Here is a 22,031-nt window from a genome sequence, read left to right as displayed (position 1 = left end):
AGGTCCATTTACACTCAAAAGATGATGAGGAAGAAGGAGGAAGCAAGTAACCATATAATATATAATGGATTTCCAAGACTTGTTTAGGATACTGAGGATATTATTGCACTGAGCCTGAAGAGCATACATAATCTGGGCCATATTCCAAAGTAATGATGTGACAACTATGGCCCCCCAAATATTGTTGGAGATAGTGGTGTCTGGTAGCTTCTATGAACATGTCTAAATGGGCCAGTTACACCGGTTTCCCCCCCCCCCTCAAGTCACCCTGTTCAGAAAATGTAGAACCAAAGCACTGATTCAGGTGTGGACTCTCTTCACATGGGAAGACATGTTCAACACTGAATCTGGGCCATCCCCACCTCAAATCCAATTTTTAAAACCTACCTTTTTGCTCTGGATATTCCAGGAAAATCTGAAGTACTCTGGAGCAAGACAGGTTTACACAGTGTACCATGATGGTGCCACTGCTGGAATGGGTCATTCCCTCTGAGGTCACAAAAAGGCATCCAACTGTGTGATCAATACTGGACACCTCATTTTCGTAATCAATGACTTGGATGGTGAAATAGATGGCATGCATATCAAATTTGCAGAGCATATCATATTAGGAAGGGTAGCTAATAGCCCAAAAGACAGGATCAGAAATCAAAATGAACTTAACAAATTAAAGAGTTGGGCCAAAACTAACAAAATGAATTTCAACAGGGAGAAATGTAAGGTACTACACATAGACAGAAAAAAATGAAAGGCTCAGATATAGATGGGTGGCACTTGGCTTGTGGAAGGGATGTGGGAGTCTTAGTGGACTACAAGCTGAACATGAGTCAACAGTGTGATGCAGCAGCTAAAAAAACCAATATGATCTAGGCTGCATCAATAGGAGTGCAGTGTCTAGAAGGGAACTAATAGCTGGATGGCCATTTGTCATGAGTGCTTTGATTGTATATTCCTGCATGGAAGGGGATTTGATTGGATGGTGTTTGTGGTCTCTTCCAACCATATGATTCTATTAAATTTTTTCACTGCATAACCATGCTACTATTATATGAAATATTTGTTGTTATTTATTATTGTATGTCTTGAAGTCATTTCTGACTTATGGCAACCCTAAGGCAAACCTATCATGGGATTTTCTCAGCAGGATTTATTCAGAGAGGGTTTGACCTTGCCCTCGTCTGAGGCTGAAAGAATGTGACTTGCCCAAGGTCATTCAGTGCATTTTCATGGCTGAGTGGAAATTCAAAGCCTGGTCTCCAGAGTTGTAATCCAGTGTTCAAACCACTACACCATGCTGGCTCTCTATATGAAATATAGTCCTTATCTTCAAATAATATTTTACTTTATTTGCCAAGTGTAAATAGTGCAAATTCATGTTCTAGCCATGATAGTGTACTATTCTATTCATACATTTTTGCCACCTATTCTGTTATTTGAATCTTTCCCCAGTGTTTTGTGTCACTTATTATCAAAAGTTTCTGACTATTTTATGCAATTGCTTTGGTGTTGTATAGTATCTGGACATAACTTTACACAAATTTGACTTGTTTGTCTACAGTGAAAAATCCTGACCATTTTTTGAGATACACTTCCAGTCATCAACCTAGATTAGAGTTTTCCTACGCTGAGCCCGTTACACAATGCTTATTTAATTTATGGAATTTTCTGCCACAAGATGGTTAATGCCAGTTAGATGGCTTTCAAACTGGATTAGACATTTGCATGGAAGATAGAACCACTAACAGAGATTAGTTGTGACAGTTAATCTGGAGCAGTTAGGTAATTTTATATCCTGTACTTAAAATTTGAATGTTTCCATAGAATTAGCATTTCTATTCTCTTCCCTCCAGCCAAGCGTCTGCTGCCTGTTACCGCATGCTTTACAATTTGCCCACCTACTCAGCTTCTGCCTAAATGTGATGCCGTGTGAATAATCAAACATCCACATGTTCAATAATGTATATCATTCCATATACTATGGTAAAAAATGTGATGGCTCTTTCTTTGGATTTTGAAGACATTTTCACTCACCCCCCCAAAAAAAAAGATTGAATGCATTTGGATTGCATATGGGCAAATCACATTCAACTCACATTCTACCAGGATAATTTTCATTGTGTAGACTGGCCCAGGAGCTCTGTTTTCTTACTGCTCTGGTTTGGCTATTGTGGGGAAAAGAATGATAGGCTAGATCAGGGGTGGAAAGTTGCTGCATGTGGCTCATGGCAATTTTTGTACCTCTTAACGTTCAAAAACTTCAAAAAATTAATATAAAATTAGAAATACCCTGTCCCAAGCTCTCTTTCACATCCTTTTATGAAAAAGTCCTCTACTGGACTTAAAAGGACCCTTCAAAAAGTTGGTAAAATGCCTTCACATCCCATAGAGGGCATTTGGAGGGCAAAATGTTTTTACATTTTTTTTCATGGTAGGTGTAATGGGAGCAGAGTGTAGCATCCCAAAGTGTCCAGGGGCCAGTTCACCTCACTCACCCCTGACAGTTCCCCACTTGGTCTGACCTTTTCTTATGTTCTCATTTGAAAGCACAACAGAAGAGAAGTTTGGCATCCTTTCAACAGTAATGTATTTTCTACTACCTGAAGTGTTAAGTGGCTGTGGTTGAAATGTATTCCTGCTGTGTTAAGTACTAATGGCTTGAAGCCAGATTTATTGAAAAGATTGCATTTCACAGACCTTCAAAGGTCCTTTTCAAAGCACTCCATCCAAGGAGGTATAGATGGAGCTTGGAAAAAGCTATTTTTTGAATTATAACTTCCAGAATTCCCCAGACAGCATAGCCAGTGTGTGGGTCATGCTGGAAGTTGCAGCCCAAAGAAGTAACTTTTAAATGTCTCTGAGTAGAGGCAGGTAGCTAGTAGAGATAGGGCATTTTCAGTGAAAGAAGTTGTAGCATAATCTTTCATAGACCTGGACTACTTCCTCAGATACATCTGAAGAACCAGACCAAGGGCTTTATCACACCAGCCTGTTGTCTTGCAGCAATCACATTGTTTAAGCAAACAGAAACATACCAGTATTGAAACAATCACTATCACACCTTCTCTGCAATCCCACCATGGTGCTGCTTTGGTGAGACACATTCCCATAATCATTCTTCCACATTGCCTCCCTGATCCTGCCTTCCTTCCCGTATCTGCTCTATATAGTGCATGTGTGCTGTTTGTTTGGGGGGGGGGGGGGGGTTGCCACAAGTGCACAACTGTGCATTTCTGATGCTTCATGCTGCTGGCATTTCACTCTTCTGATTGAAATCACATACAGAATCAATGTGGCTCATAATGCACATGTGCACATCTTTGCCAAGTGTACCTATCCATTTCGAGGTTCACAATAGTTGCTTTTACTCCATTCCCCAGTATTTATTTTATTTTTAAAAAATTGTTTTGCTGTAATTGTTCATTGAAGCATACTGGCAACCTGTCACAGCAGCACAATTGTACAATTATAGCAAAACAAAATTAAAAATACTGGGGAACAGAGTAAAATCAATGTTGTTCCTGTCTTCCATTGTGCCCTCTTTCTCCAGACACTGGAAGTGAAGTAACTTCACCTTGCTTTGAAACAGGGAAGAGGAGATGAGGAGAATCACACCCACTCATACCACAGGACTCCCATATTTGTGGAAGTGCAGCAGAATGAAAGTCTCATACCAGAAGCAATAGCTGAATAGCAGCAATATTAAAGCCATTAATGGCTTTTTCCTGTCAATGAAAAAATGTGATCCAATAACGATAGAAATGAAAGGCAACAAAGGGTCACGCCAGTGCAATTGTGCAACAATCTATTGTGTGCTAAAACCCCAAGTCTATGAAAGCTTATGCTAAACTTCTTTTACTCAAGTAGTTTCAAAGCTGCCATAAGATCTCTTTACATGCTTATATTCCAGACTAACCCAGCTATGTCTCTGAATTCTAAGAGTTCTTGTGTTAATATGTATCATTTCTAGTTTTAGTTAGTTGGATAATTACTAAAGGGGCTGATTTTATTCTGGGGTTGTTTTTTTGGAGAGGGGTCTTGATTTTTTAATACTTTTTCAAATTTTGTCTCATAACTACCCATGGGACATTTTAAAGAAAGAAAGAAAGAGAAAGAAAGAAAGAAAGAAAAGATGCATGACATTTCATGTCCCCTCCCCCCCAAATAAACAGTAAATTTCTATGGCTTAATTTTGATATATCTTTTAACAGATAAAGGATTTATAAACATCACTGATTCAAAGGAAGAGTTTGAAATTGGTCTGGAGGAAAAAACTTGCCTTGAAGTTAAACTGAAAGCATACCCACCAATTAGATGTATTTGGATGTTTTCCCAGATGTCATTTCCCTGTAAGCAAAATTACACAGATGATTACAGGTAATTTCTTTACTCTTCATTTTTTTTTTTGTGGGGGGGCTGTAGGTAAAATCTCAGGCCTCAGCTCTTTGCAGTTCTTTCCCCTATATGTTTAGGATATGCTTTATATCTGTATTGCCAAGACCTTTGGTTGCTTTAATTAAATAAAAAAGGGATGGGCAAAGACACTTAATGGTCTTCCTTATAGAAAAATGCAATCCATATTTACCATGTACATCTCATGACACAGTACAACATTTGTGTTACACAGTATAATATCCTGTGTGATACAACTTGTATTAATTTATTCTAAAGAACAGCAAATATTGTGTAGCTGGCCTTAATAAACAGTTTCTCCATATTTCAATTAAAAGCTAAATTTCTCTTGAACTTTCTTCTTACCTCTTCCTTTTTGAAGTCTTTGATTTCAAGCCACACTGCAATGATTCCACTCCACCTACAACTTCCCCTAAAGTTTTCCACAAAATGTTCTTAGTGCTCTTTGGTTTTCTGTTCCTTGTTTATAAGATTGAAGATATTTCTGTGTGCACCCTATCACCGATTTTCACTTCCTTTTTGTAAACCAAAACTTATTGATGTTAATTGTACGTCTCCTTTTACTCTCAGTGGAAGCTTGATGGAGTCTCAGTCTCATTAAAGTAAAATCTACAAGTATTTTTTCATCTCTTGGGTTATTACATTCTTATTCATACTAGCCTTGTAAATAAGCCCATGCTACCAAGTTACTGGCCCAGCCCAAGATCTTTTGCTACCTGACTCAGAGCAGCAAATGACAATCCCCACGACTCTTTGGCCACATCATGAGAAGGCATGAATCCTTAGGAAAGACAATACTGTTAGGAAAGGTGGAAGGAAGTAGAAAGAAAGGAAGACCACATGCTAGATGGATGGACTCAATAAAGGAGGTAATAAGTATGAATCTGCAAGAGCTTAGAAGAATAGTGGAGGACAGGGAGTCTTAGAGATATCTCATCCACAGGGTCACCATGAGTTGAGACTGACTAGAGGGTGGTTAACAACAACAACAAACCACTCCCTAAGCAGTGTATGTTGCTAACAGGATACCAGCAAAAACCTGTGCTGGAATTTCCAAATGTCTTTTCTTTCGCTTCTCTAGAGGTGAACTATAGGATAGGTTAGAGACCTGATCCTTTTCTTTGTAAGTCCCCAGTCTGCTAAAAAATTTGCTGCATTGTTGTCTTCTTTCTGTAGCTGCTTGGTCTGTGTATGTCGGCAGGGGAAGGGAGGTGGGGAATGTAACCCAGATGGTAAATCACAGGCAGATCTTAAGCAGTTCTGGCTCCTCCAGCCTCATTTGTCTCCTCTGGGAGCTACCTGGCATACTCCTTTGTCTTTAGCTTCCTTGTGTTGTCTTGTGCAGATCCAGCTTTATTTCCAGCCTTGCTGTAGCTCTATGTGTAATCAGCAGGATGGAGGGGAGGCAGTTCAGATGCAACCTTGTCTTCTGAGCAAGAGATGGAGGTAAGGTCTGGCTATCTGTTGGCTGGAAATGGGTTCCAAAAACATGTGGAAAGCCACAGGTTTCCTGTCACTAATATATCACAAGCTTGGCTTGCTCTGACAGAAATGTGCTGCATTCTTGCCTTTTTTTCTTCTCCTTCTCTTTTTCTACCCAGACCTACAGAATTCCAACAGGAAGATGAATTTCAACAGGGAGAAATGTAAGGTCCTACACAGGCATAAAAATGAAATGCACAGATATAGGATGGGAGACACTTGGCTAGACAACAGTTTATGTGAAAGGGATCTAGAAGTCTTAGTAGACCACAAGCTGAACATGTGGTGGTAGTGTGATGTGGCAGCCAAGAAAGCCAATGCAATTCTTGGTTGTATCAATAGGAGTACAGTGTGTAGCTCAAGGGAAGTGATAGTACCATTGTATTCTGCTTTGGTCATGCCTCACCTGGAATAGTATGTCCAGTTCTGAGCACCTCAGTTCAAGAAGGATGTTGCCAAGCTGGAGCGTGCCCAGAGGAGGACCACAAAAATAGTGAAAGGTCTGGAAACCATGCCCTATGAGGAGAGACTTAGGGAGCTGGGAGTGTTTAGCCTGATGAAAAGAAGATTAAGAATTGACATAATAATTGTGTTTAAATATTTTTAAGGGATGTCATATTGAAGAGGGAAGTCACTTGTCTTCCACGGTTACAGACTAGGACAAGGTCAGAGCTGTTTGACAGTGGAACTGCCTTGGAGAGTGGTGGAATCTTCATCTTTGGACGTTTTTAAACAGAGGCTGGATGAACATCTGTCGGGAGTACTTGTGAATTCCTGCATGGCAGGGCGTTGGACTGGCCCCTGTGGTCTCTTCCAACTCTATGATTCTATGATCACATTTTGGGAGAAAGACAGGATATAAATCCAAGAAGGAAGGAAGGAAGGAAGGAAGGAAGGAAAAGCAGCTCTGTCTACTGCTTTTGCATATTTGTACTGTCAGCCACCATTTGTCACTGGCCAGTGTTAATGATGTAAATGTCACTGTCACAGTTTCCTGTGTTTAATTTCCTTCTGAACTTACTCTATACAAGCCACATGTACTTTTTATGTACTACTAATATTTCAGGTGTTTTCTTTATAGCCTCTGATAAAAGTGTTCATAATTCACAACATCCTGCACTATAACAACTCAGTTAATGTTTGAGAGGCCACAGTTCTTTCTGTTGTTTTTGCATTATTATGTTCTTCCTACTTTTTCAGAAATAAAATCTTGTCCAAACTGAGCATTTTCCCATAAAAAGACAAGATTGGATAGGATAGGTGAGGGACTTGAGACAGTTAGGTGGCTGGGTGCATGTATAAGAGAGGAAAATGATCTGAAAACTGTAACTCTTGCCACGTACATAGAACAGTCATCGAGATTCAGATTCCAAGCCAAGTTATTCTGAAGCTCAGCAACATCTCTAATTGTCTGTTCACAAAATCAGATACTGGTTTGGTTCTCAGTCTTTCATGTTTCAAGCAGGATTTTTCCTTATTTATAAACATTATATTTTAAAATAGCAGTTAATATCATTGGGGACATATGTTCTGTGGTGATTGGTGGGTTCCATATCACTTGGTGAATCCATTCCATATTTTAATATGAAGTTTAAAGGAGTTACCCAAGGTGCTGAACACTGAGTTCAGCACTTTACATACCTCCTTTAAAGTTGGGGCTAATGCCAAAAATTGATTCAATACCCTACTGACTTCAAAGCCATCTGCCTCCCTGCATATATTTTCCTACATGAGAAATTTTCCAGAAATCAGTGTAAATGGTGAGAAGCCTGTTAGAAAACTTAAGGTGATTAGTTGATATGCACCCTCAAAACCTTTGATTCCCGTTGGACCATGGTGAAACTATATAACTGAACCTGCTGCAGGACAGAAAAATGCACATTTATAGTGAACATATGAAGGACACTTTTAACTGCTCTGAAAATGACACTGTGTTTTGTTGTTGATTTCCTGGAAGTAGTACATGAAATGGTTGGCTATTTATACCAGTTTGGAATATCCTTCATCTTCATTATAGTCTTCCCCATCCTGGTGGTTTCCAAATTTGTGGAACTCTGGGGTCGTTCCCACTAGTCTAAAACCCGCGTCATGAATCGACATAACTTCTTATTGTTCCCACTTAAGCCTGAATTAGACCCGCATTACTCTGGAATCATTCCCACAGTGATTCGATTCTGATTTGATTTTTCCTGTAAAAATCGAATTATACGTGTTTAACTCGGGTTTAAAAAATACTAGGTTATACCTCAGGTTATTTTTGAACCCGGGATAGGATTCGCTCTAATTGTATGGGAACGAATTGGTGTCAGATTCGGGATCCCGGTGAAGGGAGGAGCAACAGCCAAGGGATTGGTTTGTGGGTGTAACCTTGTTCGTTTTCGCCTTCGCTATCGCCATTTTTTTTCTCACATTCTTCCTCCAGAGCCTTCGCGAGGCAGGTAATTAGCCCATAGTTTTTCTAAAAATATATATTTATAAGAGCATATGCGCATATATTGTCTTATAAGCGAATATTCGACTGATCAAGCATATGGGGGTAAGCGCATAAGTGCATAAGTGCTTCTGATTGGCTAATTTAAAAAAAAAACCGCTAAAATAGGAGGGAAGGTAAAAACGGACAAGAAATGGGAACGACTGCTAGGATAAATCAAATACAAATAATCCACAGTATAATGACGGCATGATGATGTCATGATGATTAACAGCTAATGGGAACGAATAGAAATTCGAATCCGGGTTTAAATAAATCGATGTAAATTACATGGGAACAAAATAGGGGTACTTTAATGCGGAATATTTACCGTCAACAACACAAATGGGAACAATAGGAAAAAAATCGAATTGAAAATCATTTTAAATCGCTGCATTTATGGCTTGCTGCATTTTAAATCGCTTTAAACACTAAGTGGGAACGCCCCCTATGACTCGCATCATCCCCAGGTAGCATGGCCAACTGATTTGTCGACGAAGGTAGAATTTAAAGATATAGCTGTGTTAGTCTGGATCAATATGCAAATGTAGCACTTTTGAGACTAACAGAGAGAAAGAAGTTGGTAGCATAAGTTTAGGTCTAATAGACTTAAGTTTACTTGATCAGATGTAACTGATGTATCTAATGAAGTAGGCTTAAGTTTATGAAAGCTCATGCTACCAATGGAAACTTCCAATGAAACTTTATGCTACCTACTTCTTTCTTTCACTCTCAAATGTGCTACTAGATCCCTCTGTGTCATTAGGCAATGGTTTGCCTCCAAAATATAAAGTATGAAGGTAGTCTTGCCACTCCAGTAAAGGGAAAGATGTGGCTCTCCCAAATGTTCTTGGACTGTAACTCCCATCGTAGCTCACTACTGACCATGCTAGCTAGAGCTGATGTGAGTCCATATCCACTCCCGCCCATTCTGTTCTATTCATAGAAGAACTAAGTAACTTTCATGCTACTTTGGGGTTCTTATTCTTTGAGAGCTGCCTGGTTAACTTTTAAGAAAACAACAAAACCTTTTAATAATTATTGCATCTGAACATATGCTTGGGTAACTCTTCCTTCCTTCCTTTATGAAACAGCATCTCTGCTACATTCTGTGACCATAAACACCAACCAGGTGAATATGAGTTCTATGCAGAAAATAGTGATTCATTCGTGAAGAGAAAATTAAAACTGTATGTGAAAAGTGAGTAAAATAATAAAAAATAGTTATTTTGATGTGATGGGCCTTATATAGTCAGTCATCAAACACCTGCCCAAACAGAAAAGTCTTAACTTGTGGGCAAAAAGAAAGCAAGGAGGGTGCCAGTTTAACTTCTCTGGGAAGGGAATTCCAGAGACTGGGGGCAGTCACTGAGAAGGCCCTTAAATTTCTCATATTGAGAAGTCTGACCTTTAAAGTAGTGATCCAAGATGAAGATCTTATTCTGGGGATTAGATTCATTCCTTAAATAGCTCCCTTATCTGAATCTAGACTAGGACCAGAGCAGATTCACCATCCTGCTGAGGGTGAGGCCTCACAGCATCCTGTTCCGTGTGCTGTTGTAATGCTTAGACACTGCTTTTGGATACGTGCAGATCACATACCACATTAATGAATTTTATCTCCAGTTCTACTGGTCCATCTTTTTTGACTTCTGGGAAATATGAGCAACATATTGTTTCTGCTACTTCCAAGCATTTCCAAGGGTAGTACTTTTCACACTACTAGAGTGTAAGCAACACATGCTAAACCTTTAAGGAATAATTACTTCATTACAATTTCTAATTATTTGTAATATCATTGAACATCTAAACAGTGGTGGCTGGTGGCTTTAATTTCAGTGGGATTGTGAATCCTATCAAGTGCCAAAACCTGCCACTGTATGTAGAGGTGAAATGAAATAACCATTCCAGTCTACATAATATTGCTACCATCTCCTCCTCTTCGAGATACCTCTCTCTGTTTTAATCATTGCTCTGCTAGCAAAGGAAAAAAGGAAAAAAGAAAAAAAAAAGTGAGCAGTTGGTTCTAGCTCAAAACTGTCCCACACCTCCTTCCAAAATACCACACAGGAGGGCAGGGGGTCCCTTCAGATGTTTATGAACTGCCACTTCCAGCATTCTTCAACCATGTTGTTTAAGGCTGCTGGAAGCTGTAATTCAACAATAACTGGAAGGACACAGAATTCCCATCCCACTGTAGGAACTGTTGCTAAGTTGTGCTGTAGAACATCAGTGTTGGGGCTTTGCAGGCATTTTGTTTTGTTTGTCATTCTTTGAAATGTCTCCTGTTGAGTCTGTGACTATTCCTAGGCTGCATCATTGTGTATTAGCAAACAGAGTGGAATTATTTGACACTCTGTGACCTGGGGCCCTTTTACATTGCACAGTTATAGCACTAAATTCCATTTTAACTGGTATGGCTGTTTCCTATGGAATTCTGGGATTTATAGTTTGATGAAAAACTAGCGCTCTTTGCACATGCCAAATGCTCCTCCTTAAACTGCAACTCTCAGGATTAATGGTTCCACCTCAACATTAGGAGGAGCTTCCTGACAGTAAGGGCTGTTCAACAGTGGAACACACTTCCTCAGAGTGTAGTGGAGTCTCCTTCCTTGGAGGTCTTTAAACAGAGGCTGATGGCCATCTGTCGGGTATGCTTTGATTGAGAGTTCCTGCATGGCAGGGGGTTGGACTGGATGGCCCCTGTGGTCTCTTCCAACTCTGCAATTGTATGATTGTATGATTCTATGGTGCCAGGGCAACTAAACTAAAATCATAGTGCTGTATCCCCTAGGCAACTCCACAATAACCACCTTGCTCTTTTCTGGCTGTATTCAATGCAAACAAATGTATCCATAGTCCAGGTTAGCTATAACAGGAGAGACTCAACTTTTAGAGTGACTTCATCTAACAAGCTGTGGCAATAATTTTTTCTAAAAGTATTCTGTGTTGTTTTTCCATATTTTTATAGGAAAACCAGAGGTAACAATGCATTCAACACCAAGCCAAATTTCTTGCATCTCTGAGAGCAATCCTGCATCATCCTGGGTCTGGAGGGAGTGTCCAAGAAAGCATATAAAGTAAATAAAATGAAACATTATTTCATTTCAGTCTGTCAATAAAAATGTCTGTGGCCCTATGTATGTGTGGTAGTGTTATATCTTTTTAAGCCATCACTATACTATGATATGATTAGAACTCAGCCATATTTCCATAGGTTAACTTTTTAGCTCTGAAAAAAGGGTAATATCTGGTGCTTTGTGAAGAACACACCAGTGAGTCAGACCAATGTTCCATCTTGCCTCCTCTTCTTCATCCATTCAACTACTGAACTCACTGTTAGTTGCTGGGGGTGGTTCCTGAATACAGGACCAGGAAAGTTAGAGTCAAAAAATCCTTGACCCTAATGTCAAAGTACACCCTAGGAAAGTTATAAGAATATGATCTGAACATTCATCTTAATGCAGGGAACCTGTAGCAGACGACAGTGAAGTCCAACTGTGGTATGTTATAAACAATGGTTGTCTACTCCATGGGTGCCATCTCCATTCCCAGGCTGGTACCCGCTGGAAAGTATGCAGTTCCCAAGCAGGAGGATGAATAGGTAGATGCTCTCCAACCACTGAGCTCTTAAACTAGCCTTTTTCAATCTGGTTCCCTACAGCTATTTTGGTTTACAGCTTCCACTACAGTATCTCTAGCTATTGTCTATACCGCAGCTTACAGCCATTGTCCAAAACATCTGGAGGGTACCAGGTTGGGAAGAGGTGTCCTGAATCTTCAACAGAAAACTTGAGAGCAATGGCGGGGGGAGGGGTATGGAGAAAATTTGACTGGTCCTAGCACTTTATCACACTAGCAAAAAAGACAGGAACATAGTGGGATGCTCCTGTCAATATCATGCAGTAATGCTATGATTATCACATAACATCTCACAACAATCATGTAATTATCCCATGAATAAAGAAGCATTCTAGCGCTGCTTTTTATTCATGGAAAAATCCTGTGAATAAAAAGTGGTGCTAGAATAGCTCTTTATTCATGGGATAATTGTGCAATAATCGCAACGTTGGAAGACGTTGAATGACAGTCATAGCATTATTGTGTGATATTGACTGGAACATCCCACTATGCTCCTATCTTTTTTTCTCATGCAATAAAGTCCCTGGTTTCAAGTCCCAATCAGGGTAACCCCCTTGTCCTCATCCAAGCTTCCTTATATCATCTTATGTTAGATCAAAAAGGTATCTTCACCAAGAAAGATCTGTGTTGACTTATCGTTTGGCAAATGATATAATGAGTTTATTCTAGTTGTGACCAACAACTGAATACTGTATAGGTCATAAATTGTGGTTGTCCCCATAGTTTTTATCACCACTGACATAAATGATAGAGGAGGACTAGGTAGGTTGATCCTGAGGCTCCAGTTTCAACTAGGCAATGTTCTAGTCCCTAATAAGAATATCTAGGCACAACCTCTAAATGAAAGTTACCTGCATGCTAAAAGAGATAGAGAGAAAGTTCTCTATTTATTCCCACATCTTAATAACAAATAACATGCTGCACAAAGCACATACTTTTGTTATTGATCATACTTGAAATTTGGAAAAATGTAGTTAATTTCTTTCCTCCTCAGTTGTACAGAAATCATGGGAATTTCAAATAGCATACGCAAAGGAAAGGCCTTTGGTTCCTGGATCACTACAAGCACTTTACACACAAAGGAAATACAAGCTGGATTTTTGATTGAGTGTTGTGCAAACAATTCAGTTGGCTCATCCTGCCAAACAAACACTGTTAACTTAAAAGGTACTACCATTATACCTACCAAGCTTAAATGTACACTTTACATACAGAACACCATGAAATGTTAATACGTAGAGAGATCTTGTAGCACCTTTAAGACTAAATGAAAGATTTCTTTCTTTCAGTTAGTCTCAAAGGTACCACAATTGGCCCTTCTTATACACGGATTTTTTATACACTGATTCAAGCATCCACACTGTGAAAATGTTCAAAAAAAGTATAAATTTCAAATATCAAACCTTGATTTTCCATTTTTTATAAGGGACACCATTTTGCTATGTCGTTATTTTTAATGGGACATGAGCATCCACTGATTTTGTTATCCATGAGGGATCTTGGAATCAAACCCCAGCGTATTACAAGAGTCCACTGTACAAGATCTCTCTGCGTACTGATTCTATAGACTAACATGGCTATATCGTTGAACTCTACCACTATGAAATATTGTACGGAAGACTGGATTTTAGAATCCAAAGTAGAAATGTGTACAGGGAACCTTGATCAAATTGGGCATTCTTTCTAATATGACTTTTAACTAAAGAGGAATTAATTGAGTTTTAGAAACCAGCAATCTTATTCAAGTTCTCTGCAGAGCTTGAGACAGTTATTTTTTTCTGATGGTAATTCCCACTAACCCCAGTGATCAGGCTGGTTGGGGATTCTTGAAGTTGTAGTTCAAAAAAAGTAACTTTGTCTCTGGTTCTTTGTCTCAGGCTTATGGTGTGGTAACATCATCTGTGTCAAGGGTATCATGAGTATCTCCATATTTTGTTGAACTGCAGTTTTCAACAATCCTCACCATTGCTAAGATGCAACATCTGGTGGGTTACATAGTTCCCACTCCTAACCAGTGTTGGTGCACTTTATCTCTTTACTGTTAGTACCTCCAGACTGGTATTTTGCAGTGTACAATTGCCCTGCCTCACTCATACAGGCTTATTTGAACCACAGAGGACTTTGAGTTCAGTTTGCATCCTTTTCTGTGTTTTCCCATTGCTTCTTTAGTCTTTCTTTTTCTTACCCAAGAAAATTCATTCGATTAAAAAAAGGGGGCAGAAGATCTGCACAATGCCTTTTAACTGAGAGCAGCAAGAATCTTCTGTTGGAAATAAAGGCTGGAAAGAAGAAAAATTCAGGAGGAAATTTTTCCTTTATTTTTTCCCCTGTGGAAAAAAGAGGAATATGAATTACAGAATATTTTCTTCAAGAATTAAAACTAAAATACTTAAGACAAAATGTTCACTTATTAAATAACTCTAAAATTATTTCTAACAACTATGTAAGAGGAAGAATTTTAAGTAAGATTACACTCAGTATCAGATCATTACAGTTCCTAGTCTTGGTTTCTTTTTCTCAGTTCATTTTATGGGAATGAGTGGGTTCTGTATGTTTGACACTATAGAGAACTAGTGGAGATGAAATAATTTTCTGTTTTACTAATGTTTTTAGTTTCATCTTTTTTGATTGGGCTTTTTCCTGTTCCTCAAACTGGCAAAACCAAAGAGATTCCTTACAATTCTGGTGTTCCTTACAGTTCAGACAGTTCATATGTAAGGAGAGGAGAGGGCAAAACATTTTTTTAAGCAAGCTCAACTTGTAAATATGTTCTGAATGTTTGTTTCATGCTTGACAATCCATCTTTTTTTTCAAATTGCAGTGTTTGTTCCACCAGATAACATTGCATTATATGGAATTATTGGATTCTGCTTTCCACTCATCATTGTTTTATTCTTTTTAACTTGCCAGAAACACAGAAAGGTAATAGCAAAAATCCCTACATCTCTTTCACTTACTCCTTGCCTGTCTTGCATGCTATTTCCACTACTCATAATGTCTTATTCTCTGCAGCAAGTTAGGTATGAAAGTCAGCTGCAGATGATCCAGATGACTGGCCCTTCTGATAATGAATATATTTACGTTGATTTCAATGAGGTTGAGTATGATCTAAAGTGGGAGTTCCCCAGAGAAAACTTGGAATTTGGTGAGCAGTCTGTGGTCGTCATCATGAAACTCAGTGTGACCTTACTAAGTGGATTCCATACAGTAAGATAAGAAATGCATGTTCTTTTCTTCTTCTTTGTTTTATTATGTAGGGCAAGTACTTGGTTCCGGTGCCTTTGGGAAAGTGGTGAATGCTGTAGCATATGGGATTAGTGAAACAGGAGTGTCAGCTCAGGTTGCTGTCAAAATGCTCAAAGGTAATCTATCTATCTATCTATCTATCTATCTATCTATCTATCTATCTATCTATCTATATTGTGACAAGTGTGTGATTCATTTTGGATCAGGGACAGATAAACTGTGCCTGCCCCTATACTGCTGTATTCCAGCTCCATCAGGTAACATGGACAGTGGTCAAAGATGATGAGAGATGGAATTAAAAAAAAAACATCTAGATGATCACAGGTTATTTGCTCTTCATGGATATTGTCAAGACTGTCATCTAGTTATAGTTGGCAGGGGAGCAGGGATTCACAATCTGAGTTAAAATACAGCTGAAAGAATGGATAACAGAAAAGCTTCTTTAAATAAACAATTAATCAATCATATTAAAAATGTTTCTTAAAAGAATGTTTTTAATGATGATGATGATGATGGTCGGACTCTTATATGGGATTTACTTATGGATAAGTACCATAGTTATGGTCTTATATAATGAATCCCACCCGGTTCCCCTAGTCTCCACTTACTGAGAAGCAGCCATTGTGATCGTGGGGATCTGCAAGTAGCTATCTGCCATTTCCATCCCCTGCCATGAACAATCTTTAGCACAACAGGCAGAAGCGGGGTCTCTACAACAATTTGCTCTCATGCTGGAGATCATGCATGTGAGATGGGATGGGACTGTCAGCCAGCTACACCCCAAACAACAAGGGAAAAGACCCCTCTCAATAACAGTAGCTGTTGCCCACTAACAGCCACGAGAGCATAACTTCAGGTTATGCATTTGTAACAGCCCTACTGGATTTGAGCCAACAATAATTATAATGATACAACATACCCATATTAAAAGATCTTCTACAACAAACCGTTAACATTTAAAGCGTTAGGTACACAGAAAGGCGCTTTGCCTGCTGTGAGAAAGAGAGCTAAAGAGAAGTCAACCTAGCTTTCCAAAGAAGGGAATTCCACAATTAGGGACCAGCCGCTGACAAGGCTCTCTCCTATGCCCTCCCCAAATGGGCCTATGATGATGGTGGGATGAAAAGAACACCCTCCTCAGAGGATCTTAAAACTTTGGGTGCATTTACACTGTAGAAATAATGCAATTTGACATCACTTTAAGTGCTTGAGTTTCAGCCTATGGAACCTTGGGATTTGTAGTTTTACAAGGTCTTTAGCTTTCTCTGCCAAAGAGTGGTCATGACTCACAACACTAAAATCCCAGGTTTCTGTAAGATGGAACCATAGCACTTAAAGTGATGTGAAACTGCATTATTTCTACAGTGTAGATGCACCCTTGGAAAAACTCAAACTGGGAGGTCTTTCAGATGGCCTGAACCCAAGCTGGATTATCCCAGTGTAGAGAAAGTTGTGTTCTAGTAGTCTGCCATGTGGCTCTTGACAATGATCTATTAGAAAAAGAGATGGCAATCCTTCTTCAGCACCACAAATGTGGCTGAACCATGCGTTTTCTAAGTCAGGCTTCAGAGAGCCAACTAATCAATGTCCTTACTTTTGCCCACCATCAAATACATAAAGAAATTTGCAAATTCTGGGGGGGAAATGGGTAAAACAAACTTTTCACTCATCCCTGGTGGTATCCAAGCACATCAGGCAACAGCCCAGCATCTCCCTCTACTGGCAAAATACAGCTGGTGGCATAGAGAAGAAATCACACTATTAGAGGTCTCAGTGCATAAGTGTTCACTGGGCTTCTGATTATAGAGTTTGGAAAGTTATTTTTTGGAGTACCACTGTCCATTTAAGCTAAAGTCTGTAGTTAAAAAAAAGGTAATTTAAGATATAGGTAGGGTTTTTCAATGACTATTTGCTTCAAAATTGTTCTTATGCATGATATGCGAAAAATGGACAAAGAGAACATTTCTGTATCTGTTGTCAAACTGTATAGTCCCCAAAGTTCTTCATTACACAGTACATAGTCCAGGGATAGCAAAAGTGTGGCCCATGGGTCACAATCCCCATTTTTGTGATGCCATGACACCCCCTCAAGAACGTCCTCCCAATTTTTTTTAATGTGGAAATGTCCTTTTCCCCATCTCTGAAACAGAGGGCTACACAGTACCTTTTGAATGTTATCAGCAGGAACAGAGCTTTGAAATATTACTTTCTTAAACTATCATCACAGAATCCCCAGCTACTTTGGCCAGTTGTAGTCCAATAAAGAAAATTTTCCAAATGCTGTCCAAGTAATGTTTTTTAAATGAGGGAATTTGGCCTAAACATTGTATCATCTGGAACTCTTGGTCACTGACACGGGGATTCTTGGAGCTGTAGTCCAAAAATGTATCCTAATTCTGTGTGGGACCCGTCTATCTAGAAGCAGCCATGGTTGGTGACTATACAGGACAATACTAGCCTTTGACCTAATTTGGCAGGTCTTTTCTTGGCAGGTTCTTATATAAACCTGTGCTAGCCATTTGTGAGAATAATACAGCAATCTTTTGTAGAATTAGCAGGGAGTAAGTCCCACTGAGTTTTCTTCCCATGTAAACACTCATAGAATTGAATTTCACACAGAGACAGCTAATGGTTTCCACGTCCATGGGACAGTGAATGTACTCTGAGTGTAAACTATAAAGGGGTTTTAATGCTTTTCCATTTCCAGAAAAGTATGGCTCCTCTGAGAAAGATGCTCTGATGTCTGAGCTCAAAATGATGACCCACATTGGGAAACATGAAAACATTGTGAATCTCCTAGGAGCTTGTACCATGTTGGGTAAGGAACAAAGGGGGACAAACCCATCTTTACAGGCTAATAGTCTGCAATATTCTTCATATACTGAATGAGCCAGTGCAGTGGCAATTGTGTGTGAATTGTGTGCCTTCAAGTCATTTCTGACTTATGGCGACCCTAAGATGAACCTATCATAGGATTTTTTTTGGCAAGGTTTGTTCAGATAATGTTTGCCATTGCCTTCCCCTGAAGCTGTGTGACTTGCCCAAGGTCACTCAAGGGTTTCATGGCAGAGCCAGTAATTGAACCCTGGTCTCCAGAGTCATAGTCCAACATTGAAATCACTATGCTATGCTAGTGGTTGCCATATTGAAGGAGACTGTGTAGTGTAGTAGTTTGAACATGGGACTACAGTTCTGAAAACCAGGGCTCAAATTACCACTCAGCCAGGGAAACTCACTGGGTGACACTCTCTCAGCCTTAGAGGAAGGCAAAGGCCCTACTGATCATGCCAATAAGACCCTACAATATGTTTGCCATTAATCAGAACTGACTTGAAAGTACACAACAGTACTAAAGTGGTGGCGAATCTGCTCCAGATTTTTGCCCAAGGAGCTATCCAAAAGCTATAATCTTATCTTCAATATATCTCTCATCTGCACACACATATTATTTGCTCAACATCATTATTTGCTCAACAACAGAGGAAGACACTTGATCACAAAATCAACAGACCAAATCTAGGAGGAACTGGTCTTTTGTAAGACCAGGCAGGTCTTAATTGCTCATTCATGGTAAGCAAGCCTGAAATACTTTGCATTACAGCACAGAAACTGTTACTGGAAAACCCACCATTCCCAGACCTTTCTCCACTGACTGGTGTGACTGCATCAAAGTTCAGACAGGAAAGGGAAGACTGAAGATGATGGCAGAAGACATCAATGTCCCTGCTCATGAGAATATCAGAGTGCTTTTACCCTGTGAGCCCTGATTCCACGACACCAATGCTAATGAACATGGTGATCGATGGACTGGTGCTGGTCCATAAGCCATCTGCTGTTGGCCCCTGGATAGTTTCTAATGAAGAAATAAACACTTGTAGCCAATAGACTCAAATACAGCACCAGTCTTTGAACAATGGGTGGGAAACTGTCAGTTCTATACATCATATAGCTCAAGAAGCATTGCAGTACATCACTGGGTACCACCCTAAATGTGGCAACCTATCTGTCTTGATATAAGGCAGTTTCTGATAACCTGGATTGATTTTGAATGCATGAAGTGAATTAAAGATGGCTTTTCTCCTGTAACCACCCAAAAGTCCCCCCCCCCCCGGCCTAGAAGCCAAATAGAAGATATTTACTTGTCTTTCTGTTTTCTAAAATCCTATTGCAGGACCCATTTACTTGATTTTTGAATACTGTTGCTACGGAGACCTCTTGAACTATTTACGAAGCAAAAGAGACAGGTTTCACAAGACATGGACTGATATCTTCAGAGAACATAGCTTCAGTTTTTACCACAGTTTCCCAGGATATACAAACTCCAGGTAACCATTGAGCCTGGGTGAGGTTTTATGTCAAGAGTTCCATAAACATTGAACAAAGAGTGAAGAGGAAGGAAAAGGGTGCTCAATCTGCGGATAATGGAGCAGAGGACAGAATAGGGGAATTTCAGCACAGAATAAGTAAAGAGATAGTACAGGAATACCTGGTTAATCTAAATAAATATATGTCTCCAGGACCAGACGAACTACATCCAAGGGTATTAAAAGAACTGGCAAATGTAATATCGGAGCCATTGGCAATAATCTTTGAAAACTCCTGGAGAACAGGAGAAATCCCAGCAGACTGGAGGAGGACATACTTTGTCCCCATCTTCAAAAAGGGGAAAAAAGAGGATCCCAACAATTATCGTCCAGTTAGTCTGACATCAATACCAGGAAAGATTCTGGAGCAGATCATTAAACAGAGAGTCTGTGAACATCTAGATGGCAATTCCATAATCACAAAAAGTCAACATGGGTTTCAGAGAGACAAGTCAGGCCACACAAACTTTATCTCTTTCTTTGATAAAATTACCAGCTTGGTAGATGAAGGGAATGCTGTGGATATAGTATATCTTTATTTCAGTAAGGCCTTTGACAAGGTTTCCCATGACATTCTTGCAAACAAGCTGGTAAAATGTGGGCTAGACAAGGTAACTGTTACATGGATTTGTAGCTGGTTGACTGGCCGAACCCAAAGGGTGCTCAACAATGGCTCCTTTTCATCCTTTAGAGAAGTGACCAGTGGGGTTCCACAGGGCTCTGTCCTGGGCCCAGTGCTATTCAACATCTTTATCAGTGACTTGGATGACAGAATTGGGGGCATACTTATCAAATTTGCAGATGACACCAAATTAGGAGGAATAGCTAATACTCCAGAGGACAGGATCAAAATTCAAAATTACCTGAATAGACTAGAAAGCTGGGCCAAAACTAACAAAATGAAATTCAACACGGAGAAATGTAAAGTGCTGCACTTAGGGAGGAAAAATGAAATGCACAGATATAGGATGAGGGACACCTGGCTGAAGGAGACTACATGTGAAAGGGATCTTGGAGTCCAAGTAGACCGCAAGTTGAACATGAGTCAGCAGTGTGATGCGGCAGCTAAAAAGGCCAATGGAATTTTAGGCTGCATCAATAAAAGTATAGTGTCTAGATCAAGAGAAGTAATAGTGCCACTGTATTCTGCTCTGGTCAGGCCCCACCTGGAATATTGTGTCCAGTTCTGGGCACCACAATTCAAAAAGGACATTGAGAAACTGGAGCGTGTCCAGAGGAGGGCGACTAAAATGCTGAAGGGTCTGGAAACCATGCCCTATGAGGAATGACTTAGGGAGCTGGGGATGTTTAGCCTGGAGAAGAAAAGGTTAAGAGGTGATATGATAGCCCTGTTTAAATATTTGAAGGGATGTCATACTGAGGAGGGAGCAAGCTTGTTTTCTGCTGCTCCAGAGAACAGGACTCGGAACAATGGATGCAAGCTACAGGAAAAGAGATTCCAGCTCAACATTAGGAGGAACTTCCTGACAGTTAGGGCTGTTCGACAGTGGAACAAACTCCCTCGGAGTGTAGTGGAATCTCCCTCCTTGGAGGTATTTAAACAGAGGCTGGATGGCCATCTGTCAGGGATGCTTTGATTTAGATTTCCTGCATGGCAGGGGGTTGGACTGGATGGCCCTAGCAGTCTCTTCCAACTCTATGATTCTATGATTCTAAGTTCTGACCATGATGTGAATATGTTGAGACTTTGTGAGAAACAGATTATTCTTGTCTGTGCACTGTGCATCTTTGTCATCAGTTATTATGCTTTCCCTTCCTTGTTCAAATCATTCCTGATATGGAAACAATATGAAAAAATGCACAAGTATTGTCCATTTAGAGCAGCCACTATGGTGTACTGGTTTGAATGTTAGCCTAGGGCTCTGGGACACAGAGTTCAAATCTCCACTCGGCCATTGAAACCTAGTGGGTGACCTTGGGAAAATCAAACCCTCTCTGGCTCAGAGGAAGGCAGTGGTGAACCTCCTCTGAACAAATCTTTCCAAGAAGATAGGGTTATCATAAGCTGGAGTTGATTTGAAGATGACCAAACTTTAGTTTCTTCCCTCTAGTTGATTTGGAATGCTGATGCTTGTGAAGGAGCCAGCGTTGGACAGTGGTTTGAGCATTGGACGATGACTCTGGAGACCAGGGTTCAAATTCACACTTGGCCATGGAAACCTACTGCATGGCTTTGGGCAAGTCACACACTCTCAGCCTCAGGGGAAAAAACCCATGATAAGTTCACCTCAGGGTTGTCATATGTTGGAGACAACAACAAAGCTTGTGGAGGCAAACCTATACTTCCCATGCTTTTTGCTTCTGCAAAGACATCATTGTTGTCTCATATAGAAACTGGTATCTGGAATCATTAAAATTCTGGCCATCTTAAAAAAGAGAAAGTTCTATTAGAGTCA

At 39.8% G+C, this 22,031-nt stretch overlaps 1 protein-coding gene across 1 annotated transcript in view; it reads left to right on the top strand.

Annotated features, from left to right (window-relative positions):
- FLT3 (fms related receptor tyrosine kinase 3) overlaps window positions 1-22,031 on the top strand; it is a 58,158-nt gene that overhangs the window by 20,439 nt on the left and 15,688 nt on the right. The window contains exons 9-17 of the mRNA XM_042459145.1: window positions 4,209-4,374; window positions 9,457-9,563; window positions 11,334-11,442; window positions 12,999-13,171; window positions 14,826-14,926; window positions 15,017-15,149; window positions 15,262-15,366; window positions 17,958-18,068; window positions 19,422-19,575. Of these exons, the coding sequence (XP_042315079.1) occupies window positions 4,209-4,374; window positions 9,457-9,563; window positions 11,334-11,442; window positions 12,999-13,171; window positions 14,826-14,926; window positions 15,017-15,149; window positions 15,262-15,366; window positions 17,958-18,068; window positions 19,422-19,575 (1,159 nt within the window). The remainder of the gene's footprint in view (window positions 1-4,208; window positions 4,375-9,456; window positions 9,564-11,333; window positions 11,443-12,998; window positions 13,172-14,825; window positions 14,927-15,016; window positions 15,150-15,261; window positions 15,367-17,957; window positions 18,069-19,421; window positions 19,576-22,031) is intronic.

The sequence above is a fragment of the Sceloporus undulatus genome, chromosome 3, assembly GCF_019175285.1.
Source record: "Sceloporus undulatus isolate JIND9_A2432 ecotype Alabama chromosome 3, SceUnd_v1.1, whole genome shotgun sequence".
Classification (NCBI taxonomy): domain Eukaryota; kingdom Metazoa; phylum Chordata; class Lepidosauria; order Squamata; family Phrynosomatidae; genus Sceloporus; species Sceloporus undulatus.
This window is presented reverse-complemented; position numbering and strand designations above follow the sequence as displayed.